The sequence below is a fragment of the Myxine glutinosa genome, chromosome 6 (genome assembly GCF_964187855.1).
Source record: "Myxine glutinosa chromosome 6, kmMyxGlut1.1, whole genome shotgun sequence".
NCBI classification, from domain to species: domain Eukaryota; kingdom Metazoa; phylum Chordata; class Myxini; order Myxiniformes; family Myxinidae; genus Myxine; species Myxine glutinosa.
In genome coordinates, this window is record NC_136266.1 from 72,680,062 (window position 1) to 72,694,351 (window position 14,290).

The window sequence follows — 14,290 nt, forward strand, 5'->3', positions numbered from 1 at the left end:
AAACAGGTAGCCCTGGGTAAAATGCACCTATTTGAACAAGAAAAAGATCATCTTGAGTACAGCAGGTGCACAGCTCGATCCAGGTAGTTTAGTGATGTTGAAAAGAAATTAATCGAGAAACTTTTGAAACGTTAACGGTTTATTAGCATGTTGGATGTACCATTGGCATGTTCGATTTCACGCTCGCCAAGCTCTCTGCGGTGACACCCCCGGAACGCACGGATTTTAGGGTATTACAGTGGTGGAGCCTCTGGGCTGTAATTTGGACTGATCTATCGGCCTAATCGCTTTATTGGTAAGTCATTGTGCGTCCCGCCCAGTGCATTACATACCAATGTCAGTTGCTACGCACCACGCTGGGCCCCCACTGGATGGGAACTCCCTCGGGTCTCCGGACTCGAGCTGCCGCCTGAATGACCTCACGGTCAGGGATGATGAAGCCTAGAGAGCCGGGGAGCGTGGACAATGAGGATTACGGCGAGGGGAGAGGACTCCCCGGCGAGCGCCCAGAGTGTCGTGCCCTCGACGTGACTACGTCTTGGCCATGGTGGAGCGCAAAAACATCCCGAGGCTCCTGTTTAGAGGGGATCATCATCTCTTGGGAAGTTCTTAGGGCACGCATCACATCCACACACAGAGGGTCCGTTACATGGACCTTCCATGCATAGGTATTCGGTTTAAAATCCCAATGGGGCATCGCCACCGACCCTCAAAAAACAATTCTTGGAAAATTCTTCTTGAAATATGAAAAAAAACTTATTGGACTTTACTTTAGTGTGGAATAAATATTTTGCTAAAATAAACCCAAATAAGTAAAAATAACCATTCAAAGACTTTCAGCAGAAACCCCTAGATTTCCTTTACCACCCCCATCAACCTCTTCCGTTTAGCATCAATTCAAAAAGATAACTTTAGTTTTAAACCAAATTAAAGGCAGAGATTTCAATCGAAAGCAACCTTGGTAAAATAAACAAAAACTATATGGGTGGGGGGCAGGAGGGGGGTCATGATCACACAGTCTCCCCCAAAGCCCTGTGCTTAACAGAAGGATTTGAACTTGGTTTGTAGAGCAATCAGTGCAGGAAGAAGTCACTCATAAACATCTGAATTAACTCTTTCTTCGCCAGCCAACTAAATTTGACGATGGGAGGAAAAGTCCAATGGGTTTTTGTTTCCAAGTCTTCCAATAAAAAAAATGGATAAGAAGACACCAAAATATAAAGATCCTCGTGGTTCAAGTCTACAAAATCCCAGTCTAGAAATCTCAGTTGTTCCCTCCAAGAAGTCAATCAGACCAAGCTACAAGTTTGTTGGCACTGGACGCCTGATGGAGTTCAGCAGATGTTAACCAAATGGTCCAAGTTGTGCAGCCAAGACACGTTAAGAGGATTCAGACACGCCATGAAGGCAGCCAGGTTTAAACCACGTTTGTAGACCAGATGTACGTTAATGGTCAAATCCATCTTGCTATCCACCGAAAGTGACATTTACTGGCACTTTGAATGTGAAGCGAACGATTGGGAAAAGCTTTTTTCAGAACACGGTGCGCCGGGGGTTTGTTGTACCTCACCACAATTCATTTTAAAAAAAAGAAAAAAAAGAAAGAAAAAAAAAACGCACACAAAATGCAAAATTTGTTCGCACCGTTATAGTCAGATTGCAAATCACTTTGCAAATTGCAAAATATTTTGAAAATTGCAAAATATTTTGAAAATTGAAAAATTGCATTGCAAAAATTGAAGAAAAAAAAGAGACAAAATGCAAACAAGAGGTACTGTAAATTAAGGATTGGCCTTGGTGAAAATAGAAAAGATTTCCACATCACAGAACGATTTTAAGTTTTCAACCAAATCAGAGAATGATGCATATCAAAAGCATCGCCACTCTACCTTTCCGATGCTCGCTCGCTACCCCCTCAACCCTTCCCTCCTCGTTCAACCCCTTAGCCACAATCCCTCAACCCCATATCCAACGTTTTCTTTGGTGCACCAGGTTAACACTGCTGTATTGTGAAGAGATGCAGTGAGATTGAGGGTGGTTGACATTGTCAGCAAACCAGACAAAGATGCATCTTCTTCTTCTCCAACAGCCCAAAATATTCCCATGTTCTTGTGCGGTTGGCCGGGAAAGTTTTTGGCCAAAGTCTTTCACGAACCAGCGAGTCAGGTTTGACAAAGTAGTTCAGACAGGAATGTGGAACTTTTTCAGTGCCTGCAATATATCACCTACACTTCATGAAGGACACTGGGGACGGACGTGTGACACACTAACGTCTACCTCATGTTGGCAGACAGGACGCCCAGGTTAACGGCCATCCGATGAATGGCACATACACTGATGAATCAACCTGCCTGTGAAACACCTGGGTGGCAGTTTATAGCTGGGTCAGGATTCAAACCCAGGCTAGACAGCTTAGAGGCGTGTGCACGTACCTCTAGGCCATTCTGCCACCACAAAATAAAAAATTGCAATATATACACATATACACATGTATACATATATGTATATATTTAAAACATTCCCTTGAATGAGACCAAGACAATGGATACATTCAATGTATCAAACTAAAGCATAGCCAAATCCCCTCGGGAACTGCCTAAACAGCACCGACGCCGTCAAGTCTGTTACGATGAGGACGACGACCATGACCAACCTACAAATTACAACACTGGGAAGGCAATGGCAAACCACCCAATACAACACTTGCCAAGAAACTGACAGTAGTACAAATGCTCCATAACAGAGCATGGTACATCAGAATCAAAGTATTTGAAAGAGAAAAAAATAAAAATAAAAATATTTAAATCTACATTAATTGAAAACATTGATGAAGCAAAATGCCAAAAGAAAATAAATGTCAATAATCAAGTGTTCATACTTTATTATGTTACAGATAGACTTTTTCGTCCATCACCCTTTTCAAAAACAAAAGCTACAAAATCCCACCACCAACCACCATCACTCAAAGCAGCAAATGTTAAAATGTTATTCTCATTTATATCCCCAAGATAATCTCAGTCCAATGCATCTCGCCCGCCGTTGGCTCGTGTCAAAATCAAAAACTCTAATCATATTAGTTGCGCTCACACAAAGCATTCCTGCCAGCCACATGGAAGCCATTGTAAATAAATAATCATTTGGACCATCATTTCACTTGTAGGAAAAGAACCAAAAACTTTTTTTTAAATCCCCACAAAAAGACAATCGATAGACAACACCAACAGGATTGAAAAGATATCGATATATACATAAATATCTATATATATATAATTATATATACACACAAAAAGGGGGAAAAAATTTCAAAAAAGATAGAAAGTTCTTCCACCAAAGGTAACTTCAGGAGTCCCATCTTTGTACCGTACAGAGAGCGACGGGAGTTGAACACCTGTGATAGTCGAGCCAGAGAGGGCGCTGCAGTGGCCGGACGGTCCCGACTCGAAGCATTGCTCGCTCGACTAATTAATTTGAGGGACTGTATATTACCCAAAACCAATACAAAGGTGCAAAAAATGATACTACAGAGCAGGATTGTGGATGGTGTAAACAAACAAAAAAAAAAACACAAAAAAACAAACCACAAGTCATTACGAAGTTCAAATGGTAAGCAATCTAAATCTTGTGGTTCGGTGTCAACATTTTTTAAAGTATCGAAGATCAAAGCAACGTGATTGCTCTGCAAATAACCTCATGGGAGTAAGGTGGTTACACAGCTACCTTCGTGCCCACCTAGTCGGGACAAAACCTTCATTTATGTTGCTTCAGCTGTGCCGAGAGCCAATCGAAGCCCTCATGGAGACCGGCACCGGTGGTCGCGCAAGTCGACTGGACATACCATTGACGGCTGCGCATTGTGTGCATGCCCATCTTGTCTGTGATGTCATTAACCGACATGGCATTGGGCAGATCCTGAAAGCACAGACGTCAAAACAAATCACACGTCCGTCGTACCAAGCTCTCGACTCAAAACGGGTCATTTCACTTTAGCAATACAGAAAGGCGATAAAAATCTGTGCAAGACCCTAACAGGAGGAACTAAAAGAAGAAGCATGTGCTTCAAGGATTCCAGATGATGCAAGAACAGCTTCATGGGTTGACCAAGCTTTACTGCCATATTTAATTGAACTACTTACTACACAAAAAGGTTTTGTCATCATTTTTATGTCGTACACATTATTAGTTCACATTAGATAAGGTCAGTTGGAATAATCCATTATTCAGAGAACAATAAACAAAGCAAAGCAACATAAGAATTTGCATCGAGTACTACTCCACCGATTGTTCAAGGGTGGTCTGAAAGTCGAGTTACCCCTCTCCAGTAAAGCATTCGTTATTGGTCTTTTAAAATACACATTATATTATGCAGTACTTACAATAAATAATCTTTCCTGGTGTTGGGCTAGCGGCTAGGGTGCCGGCTTAGGATCCTAGGATCCCGAAAAAGGCCAACCCCCGCTTGCGGGGAAAAATGGCCTCTAAAGGTGGTTTTTTTACAATAAATAATCTACCATGGTATCTTTATGTGCTCAATCATGCAGATCCAATAACTGATTAATTATTGTAAGTTTTGTCCCATAAAGGGTTTAAGAATGAATGCTTTACTGGAGAGGGGTAACAACTTTCAGGCCACCCTGTACAACAATCAGTATAGAGCAAACTTGGTCTCAGGCAACGGTTTATCCGTGACCTACGGACTTCCTCAAACCTCAGTCTTTTCGTGTTGTTGCTTTATAAAATCGTTGTTTTTACAATGATTGGACTGATTAGTTTGGTGGATGACAATACACTACTTTGGTCCAAATGTATGTGGAGACAGTAGATGGGCGAGTGATGAGGACAATGGACTGGCATCCCACAGGTTGTAGATTTAAATTCAACCTGTACGCTGTGGGCAGCAATACCAAATACTTGTAGCATTCCGGAGGCCAATTCGTCACAACTACCTTGTCACTGCCAGACTGGACTGTAGTTAAAAAAAACCCAGCTCGATCACAAGTGTCCTGGAGGGAGGATTGGACAAGGCTGGCAGAGAGAGGGAGAGGAGGTGTTCTGCCTGCCCTGCCTTGGTGGTATCTATGGATGATGCCTGTTCCCTCAGTGATGAACTCCCCGACGACTTGGCAACACTACCCAAAGTAAAATCCTCTGAAAAGCAGCACTGCCTAAAAATGAATAGAAATGAAAATGACTAGATGAATAGAAAATAACGTTTACAGACTACCATCCTGGTGAGGCACCAGAGTCAGTGACCCAATAACAGCAGGAAGTAGCATAAGGCAGGAAGAGGTACGCACCTGCTTGTTCGCAAACACAAGCAGCACAGCATCCCTCAACTCGTCCTCGGCCATCATTCGCATCAGTTCATCATGAGCCTCGGCGATTCGCTCACTGTCATTGCTGTCCACCACAAATATCAAGCCTGCAGCGGGAGAGCAGTCTCGACGGTATCAGGTCAATTTAATGTTTTCATCGGTGATCGAGATGCATCAACTGTGCTGGTTAAATTAACAAATGATGTATTAACCTGTACCTCAGCATACAAGATGAAAGAAAACTGAAAAAAACCATGCTTGCCAGTGGTGTCATAACAGGCCCTTAAAAACGCATCCAGTACCAAGAAAGTAGTACTTGTTCGGCCTCTTCCTGTAGGATAGGGGAGGCTTATAAGTGTTGTTGGGTTTGTTTCTTCAATTAGTGACCCCAGTTTTAATGGTACCTAAGAGTTTCTTATACCCCGAGGAGTGCTAAACTACCATCGAGGTCGTTTCTCGCCCACTATTTTCTGCTAATGTCCAGGCTACATTTTGGAGCTGGCTGGGACTTTCTGAATGAAAATTTGCATCAATAATGGGAATAAAACTTATGTGGGGTTGATAATTGTTTGACCTTGACCTAATTCTAAGGTCATGACCTAATTATAGACAATTTAAAATGTTTCACCAAAGCTCAACTAAGGTTTGTCCGATTGGAAAGAAATTGCACTCCCTGGATATCCTAGAGTAATCCGCCAGTGAGCAATCTCAAAAACCGTTTGGCATTCCACGACATTCTTGCAACATAAGTGTACCTGCACTGAAGTTGTGCATCTGATATTTGATTAGTGCCCTTGACCTATTTTTTCGGATTTTGACCTAATTAACACAAAACACCTTTTTGATCACAACTTGAATAATATTCCTACGATTTTCATGATAGATTGTAGATGTGAACACATTTTTTTTATTTTTTATTTTATCCCTAAATGTTGATGGTCAAGGTCATATGGCGGTCTGAGAGGAATATGGCCATCTATCCTATCAAGCAAAACCTATCCAATATAGGGGAGGTTTACCCATGGCGATCACTTTGTGATTGCAGATACCTGGTTAGTAATGTGATCATATAACTTTGATGCAGGAGTCGTGGTGAGAGAGAAACGGCAGTTTTGCCTATTAATCAAAGACCTGATAATCCAGTCATCTATCTATAATTCCAGTAATCTCTGTGTGTCTGTGTGTCTGTGTGTCTGTGACCGCTGTTTCTCGACAACCACGGGTCCGATATACTTTTAACTTGCCAGGTATATTGCTGGGGACCCGAGGATGTGCCTTTTCAAGGTTTCATATTAATCGGACAATTACTTACCGAGCTATGTCCAAAAAACGATTCAACCAATCAGAGAGCAGCGAGCTATCACGTGTGCCGAACGTGGCGATCAGACTCTGCCTCGGACGGCACATTTGACAGCGTATTCATTTATTTCACGTTGGAAAACTATGTTGCCGTTAAACTATGTTTTAAAACGAATTCAAACTGCGATTAAATTAAAACGATTCATCGTAACTGCGATTTGCGAACTTCCGGACAGTGAAGACTGTCCGGCAGCACGCTTTCCGGCAGCCAATCACAGAACGCTTTGTTGCGTAGGCGTGGCCGATGTGAGACGAGCGGAGCTGAGCGCGTTACGAGCTGACCGCCATTACGGTACGTAATTCGATTTCTTATGCGCATTATTTCTCCCAATTCAGTCAGAGCGAAGGGTGGAAGCGAAGAGCGTTGTTTTTTTTGTTTACGGGCGTACGGGCGGGGTAGAGCGTACGGGTAGCGTTTTTTTTTTTTTTTGGCAAGGAACGGGCACCCACGTACGGGCAATGCCCTAGTTTTAACAATTTTAAACATTCAATGAGTTTGCAAACTGCCAAGTATAGATAATACCCAGTCTTATACACGTGATATCAACTCAACATTGCTTTCATCCGGCACCAAACGATCTCTACTACAATTAAAGTGACAATTTATAAACATAGAAAAACAAAACTATTATATCACCTTTGATGTCTCAAGCAAAACCATTCCAATGGTATGAGCTGCAAAAATGCGACCAAAAAGGATTAACCACATAAAACCATATTCCCACCTTGCGTGTTCTGGAAGTAATGGCGCCACAAAGGCCGGATCTTATCCTGTCCACCAACATCCCACACGGTGAAACTGATGTTATGGTATTCAACAGTTTCAACATTGAAACCTGCGGTCAACATAAGACAGTACAAAGAGCAGCACAAATACCAGTCACAATTAGTATAAACGAGCAAAAGTACCCGGCGTTGCCGGGTAACAATGAGTTGCTTCGGGAATATTAAGAGAGGGGGGAAGAGAGGGGGGGGAAGAGAGGAGGGGGGGAAGAGAGGGGGGGAAGAGAGGGGGGGAAGAGAGGGGGGGAAGAGAGGGGGGGAAGAGAGGGGGGGAAGAGAGGGGGGGAAGAGAGGGGGGGAAGAGAGGGGGGGAAGAGAGGGGGGGAAGAGAGGGGGGGAGGGAGGGAAAGAGGGGAGGGAGGGAGGGAAAGAGGGGAGGGAGGGAGGGAAAGAGGGGAGGGAGGGAGGGGGGGAGGGAGGGAGGGAGGGAAAGAGGGGAGGGAGGGAGGGAGGGAAAGAGGGGAGGGAGGGTGAGGGGAAGGGAAGGGGAGGGTGAGGGGAAGGGAAGGGGAGGGTGAGGAGAGGGAGAGGAAAAGGGGAGGGGGGAAGAGAGGGGAGTGAGGGGAGGGTTAGTATAATCGCACAAAAATGTTAGTCAATAAAAAAAGGGTACGTAAAAACAAAAAGGGAGCTCTGTCTACTGTAACGCCATGGCTTGCAAAAGCAGCCTGAAGTGGTGGTTAAGCATATTCAAAAAAGGTGTTATAACATACCCAAACTTCCCCAGCCTTGTGACTAATTAAGTATACTGGTATTTCTGACTTCATTTGTAGAGCCCTCGCCAAGTGGCTGAAGCACTCCAACGAAATGGGTGATAAGGAACGGCTAGCTTGTCAAGCGATAGCAAGCCGATTGCTTCTGGTTGAAAGGGATTTTAAAAACAGATCGCAGGTACAGTGGAGTGACACTCTATCCTATGGAGGTATGAATCAAGTTAAAAACTATTATTAAGTTGGAAAAAAAAAACAAACCCCAGAAGGAGAATGACAGCCTCACTTAAATAAATGCATGTATACACTTAGTTGTAAAAAAAAAAAAAAAATCGCTAGATATGGTAAATTTTGTCAGATTTCACTCCAGATTTGGACATTATTTAGTCCATAGCATCCAATCCCATATCTGAATCCAGATTTTGACGATATTCTTCAATTATGCAATGATAATCAGTCGTGTTTCCAAGGCAAGGCACGTTTGGGTAGGCCAAAACAAAATGGCAGCTCAAGAACCCAGCGAGGTACATTGGAATGACCAAGATGGCGGGCCACCATATTGGTAAGCCACCACATCGGTTTTTTTTTCTTCTTATGAGCGCCTCGTTAATCATCTTCAAAAAGGGTGTTATGACACCCAAACACCCAGTTTTCATCCTTGCAATCTGTTGGAGGTCCAAGTGTATACACACAAAGTTTGGGGCACTAGGTTTCATAGTTTGGGAGTTATGGAGGAGAGACAGATGGACAGACAGACACTGCTTTTTATTATTATAGATTATGAAGAGCACTAGCAGAACCACCACAAACCATCCCAAGAAAAGGTGAGACAAGGTGTACATTCTACAAACGATCGAGGATCATGGAAGAGTGAGAGAGTTTTTAACCTATCGTAGGGATGGTGGTCACAATTTCCCCCAGTTTCAGCTTGTACAGGATGGTCGTTTTCCCAGCAGCATCGAGCCCCACCATGAGAAGGCGCATCTCTTTCTTCCCAAATATGTTTTTAAAAATCGAAAAAAACGACCCCATCGCGATGTCTTCTTGGCACCTGAAGATAGAAAGAAGATGAGGTTGGGGGTTCATTGGACTCTGAGCTATAGTCATCGTCAGATAACACTTTCATTACATTTCTGGGGGAAATGCCAAAAATGGATTTTTATCTTGGGTGCCATGCAAGCTACAGAAACAGTAATCGTGTCACCAACTCTAGAACAGGGTCCGTTAATATCATTAAAAGGTAAGTGCACTGGAATGTTCCATTTCACCCAAGGCACACCTGTCCCTCTAGATTCGGCCAAAGAATCAATCACAAGGCCAACATACAATCTAGTGAGGAGAGATTATAGGGTTCGTGATATGACCCATCCAAAGTGACTCGATTGTTTATACTAGGGCATGCCCGTACTATATCTATATCTAAAATTATATCCCCCCCCTCTATTTACATGAAATGGTTTGGTCCAAAGCGAACGGCTTGCGAGTACGGTGACAATCCCCCCCCTCTATTTACATGAAATGGTTTGGTCCAAAGCGAACGGCTTGCGGAGTTTGGTAAAGAAATCGCCATAGCGTGCACAAACGCGCAGGAAAGCGAAAGAATCGCAAATTAGTTTTAATTAGTTTTAAAACATAGTTTAACGCCAACATAGCGGCAACATAGTTTGCCAACGTGAAATAAATGAATACGCTCTCAAATGTGCCGTCCGAGGCAGAGTCTGTTCGCCACGTTCGGCACACGTGATAACTCGCTGCTCTCTGATTGGTTGAATCGTTTTTTGGACATAGCTCGGTAACTACTTGTCCGATTAATATGAAACCTTGAAAAGGCACATCCTCGGGTCCCCAGCAATATACCTGGCAAGTTTCAAGTATATCGGACCCGTGGTTGTCGAGAAACAGCGGTCACAGACAAACACACACACACACACACACACACACACACACACACACACACACACACACACACACACACACACACACACACACACACACACACACACACACACACACACACACACACACACACACACACACAGATTACTGGAATTATAGATAGATGGAGAATCCATTGCCAAGCTCTTCACTTTGACGTCGATAATCTTGAGCAATTCAAATCGATGCACAAGCTTTAGGCGAGTCAGTCCAAACAGATAATTATTTGGCCAATTTGGTTTCACATGGGGCAGAGGGCATGGTGGTCAAGCCTGGATACGAAAGGTTGTAAGACCCAAAGCAAATGGTACAAAAGCATCGGAGCTTGGTCAAGGGATTTCCAATCCAGATCGACATAAAGGAGCGCCAGGTGAACCGTATGTAGGCATGTCGAACCGACTATGGATCGGCATCAAATAAATCAACTTTTCCATCGACACTCCAATGCAAAGTAATCACGTTCCAATATTGGTCCATCCGTGACTTCAGGTCTTAAAGTCAAATGATTTCAATCTTCCATTGATCAGAGGCATTTTGAATTACTATTTCCTAGACTTCAACGGAAATGGACAATTTGACAGAGGGTGAGCTCGTTTGTCTGTCTTTGCACTTCGGGTCACAGAGGCGTCGTCACATGAAAAGTTCGCCCGTCGTTTTGACTATGATAGCGAGCGTGACTCATATCCAAAGAGCAATACCTTTGGGTGTTTACTTTCGCCACCTAACAACGAAGTCGCAGGCGCAAACCAAGAACCCTCCTCACGACGAGCATTAAAGGTCCTCGGGCGAGTGTGATCGACATTACCTGTGCACTACAGACCAAACTTGGACACGAGAACGTAGACGATTCGCCATTTAGATACAGATATCCAGCACACGCGAGGAGAGCCTGTACCTCGTAGATATGAGTTGGAATAAAAAAAATAAGTGTGGGGAGACCAAGCGCGATTCCATTTTTAAAAAGTTAACGTGACATATGGGAAGCAGCAGAGTCAAGGTGAAGTACTTGGTATGGAAAACAAATTACTGTCAACCAATAACATTTTTGTTTATACTTTCATAGTCAAAGCAATGACTGATTGCTGTTTGGCTTTAAGAAATGGATGTATGCAAAAGGTTAGTTATGCATGAGTATTCGCAATATTTAGTTTTAATGATTGCACACACTCATGACATCCCGCCACCCACCAAAACTTATTTGCATCCTTCCACTCACCTCCACCACCTCCCACCTTTTTCACCTCCACCTACCACATCTCATCTACATCCCCTCCACCTACCACAACTCACCTCCACTCTCCCCAACCTTTCTGCACCCCTTCTCGTTTACATCACTCCATTTGGTCACCTCTTCTGCACCCCCAATCCAACATCAATCCACTCGCCATCTCATCGACAACCCCCCCCGCCCCCCTCCACACTTCCCTTAAACCCCGCTCTCCATTCCTCGACTCACCACCTCATCAACCCCCACACCTCCCCCAATCACTGTTTACATCACTCCACTCATCACCTCTCACACATCACTCCACTTGTAACCTCATCAATCCTCTCCTCCACACACTCACACATCACTCCACTTGTAACCTCATCAATCCTCTCCACTACACACTCACACATCACTCCACTCCTCCACACACTAACATCACTCCACTTGTAACCTCATCAATCCTCTCCACCACACACTCACACATCACTCCACTTGTAACCTCATCAATCCTCTCCACCACACACTCACACATCACTCCACTTGTAACCTCATCAATCCTCTCCTCCACACACTCACACATCACTCCACTTGTAACCTCATCAATCCTCTCCACCACACACTCACACATCACTCCACTTGTAACCTCATCAATCCTCTCCACCACACACTCACACATCACTCCACTTGTAACCTCATCAATCCTCTCCTCCACACACTCACACATCACTCCACTCCTCCACACACTAACATCACTCCACTTGTAACCTCATCAATCCTCTCCTCCACACACACACACACATCACTCCACTTGTAACCTCATCAATCCTCTCCTCCACACACTCACACATCACTCCACTTGTAACCTCATCAATCCTCTCCACCACACACTCACACATCACTCCACTTGTAACCTCATCAATCCTCTCCACCACACACTCACACATCACTCCACTTGTAACCTCATCAATCCTCTCCACCACACACTCACACATCACTCCACTTGTAACCTCATCAATCCTCTCCTCCACACACTCACACATCACTCCACTTGTAACCTCATCAATCCTCTCCACCACACACTCACACATCACTCCACTTGTAACCTCATCAATCCTCTCCACCACACACTCACACATCACTCCACTTGTAACCTCATCAATCCTCTCCTCCACACACTCACACATCACTCCACTTGTAACATCATCAATCCTCTCCTCCACACACTCACACATCACTCCACTTGTAACCTCATCAATCCTCTCCTCCACACACTCACACATCACTCCACTTGTAACCTCATCAATCCTCTCCTCCACACACTCACACATCACTCCACTTGTAACATCATCAATCCTCTCCACCACACACTCACACATCACTCCACTTGCAACCTCATCAATCCTCTCCTCCACACACTCACACACATCACTCCACTTGTAACCTCATCAATCCTCTCCACCACACACTCACACATCACTCCACTTGTAACCTCATCAAACCTCTCCTCCACAAACTAACATCACTCCACTTGTAACATCATCAATCCTCTCCTCCACACACTCACACATCACTCCACTTGTAACCTCATCAATCCTCTCCTCCACACACTCACACATCACTCCACTTGTAACCTCATCAATCCTCTCCTCCACACACTCACACATCACTCCACTTGTAACCTCATCAATCCTCTCCTCCACACACTCACACATCACTCCACTTGTAACCTCATCAAACCTCTCCTCCACACACACACACACATCACTCCACTTGTAACCTCATCAAACCTCTCCTCCACAAACTAACATCACTCTACTTGTAACCTCATCAATCCTCTCCTCCACAAACTAACATCACTCTACTTGTAACCTCATCAATCCTCTCCTCCACAAACTAACACATCACTCCACTTGTAACATCATCAATCCTCTCCTCCACACACTCACACATCACTCCACATGTAACCTCATCAATCCTCTCCTCCACACACTCACACAACACTCCACTTGTAACCTCATCAATCCTCTCCTCTACTACACACACCTTACCAACCGTGCCCCCACCACACGCATCACTCTTCTGACCTCCCTCCCTCATTCCTGCCACGTGTCACCTCATCAACCACCCCTTCCCACCAACCCCCGTTTAAATCACTCCACGCACCACCACAAAAAATCCTTTCACACCACAATTATCCTTCGAATCAAAACAGTCGCCACCAATCCATGTCGCATCTTCACGACCCACACCGACATAATATAATACTTCCCCATGACGCAAATACCACCACCCTTATCCTCTTTCTTACTTCCTTGTACTCAACCCACGACATGTTTGTCAATCTCACCACCCACACTTCCATGTCATCGCTCCCCTTTGGACACTCACACCCACCTTCCTCTAACTCTCCAACCCAGGCCCAACTTGATCTTTTCTCTCCCCATTACATTCCTCACCAATATTTGTTTCAACCTCATCGTCATTGTGTGCCAGGCGTCGGATCGCTCAAACTACTCTCACTACAAGTACAACCATCACAGCTACAGCACCCCTCGATTCTCCCATCGCCATTGTTCTTTCTATACTCCTCTCGACGCCAGAGATTTCTTGTAAGCACAAGTTATTATTAATTGATAATACGACAAGCCGTCCACAAAAGAACTCGTACCTGACAAGCTTGAAAAGGCCACTCACGAAACGAGATGGTGGCGTTCAAACTACGCATGCGCAGAAAGGGCGTGTTTTGAAAACAAAGAAGAAGAAGAGGAAATAAAGGTTCTGGGGTTTAAAATGTGACACGTGTTATCGGGATTTAAATAATTACACGTCATCCCGTAAAATCTAATGTCATTTATCAGATTTGTTATGATATGCAAGATCCTATAGGCATTCCAATACTTATTAAATTCCATTTCCAAGGGATGCCATGCCCATGGATACGAAACAGGATTTGATCTTGTGACTGCAATGCTGGCGTCGAT

General features: G+C 44.2%; 1 protein-coding gene across 3 annotated transcripts; it reads right to left on the reverse strand.

Annotated features, from left to right (window-relative positions):
- Positions 1-2,864: 2,864 nt before the first annotated feature.
- Positions 2,865-14,044, reverse strand: LOC137429971 (ADP-ribosylation factor 1-like 2). 3 transcript variants are annotated; one of them, XM_068120390.2, is made up of 5 exons: positions 13,978-14,044; positions 9,052-9,215; positions 7,397-7,507; positions 5,295-5,419; positions 2,865-3,909 (listed from the first exon to the last, which is right to left on the reverse strand). In XM_068120390.2, exons 2-5 carry the CDS (start codon positions 9,194-9,196, stop codon positions 3,748-3,750), a joined length of 543 nt encoding a protein of 180 aa, XP_067976491.1. In that variant the 5' UTR covers positions 9,197-9,215; positions 13,978-14,044; the 3' UTR covers positions 2,865-3,747. The 3 variants fall into 3 exon arrangements, with proteins under 3 accessions (XP_067976491.1, XP_067976492.1, XP_067976490.1); XM_068120391.2 differs by lacking the exon at positions 13,978-14,044 and adding an exon at positions 13,766-13,910; XM_068120389.1 differs by lacking the exon at positions 13,978-14,044 and adding an exon at positions 13,704-13,768.
- Between the last annotated feature and the right edge of the window lie 246 nt (positions 14,045-14,290).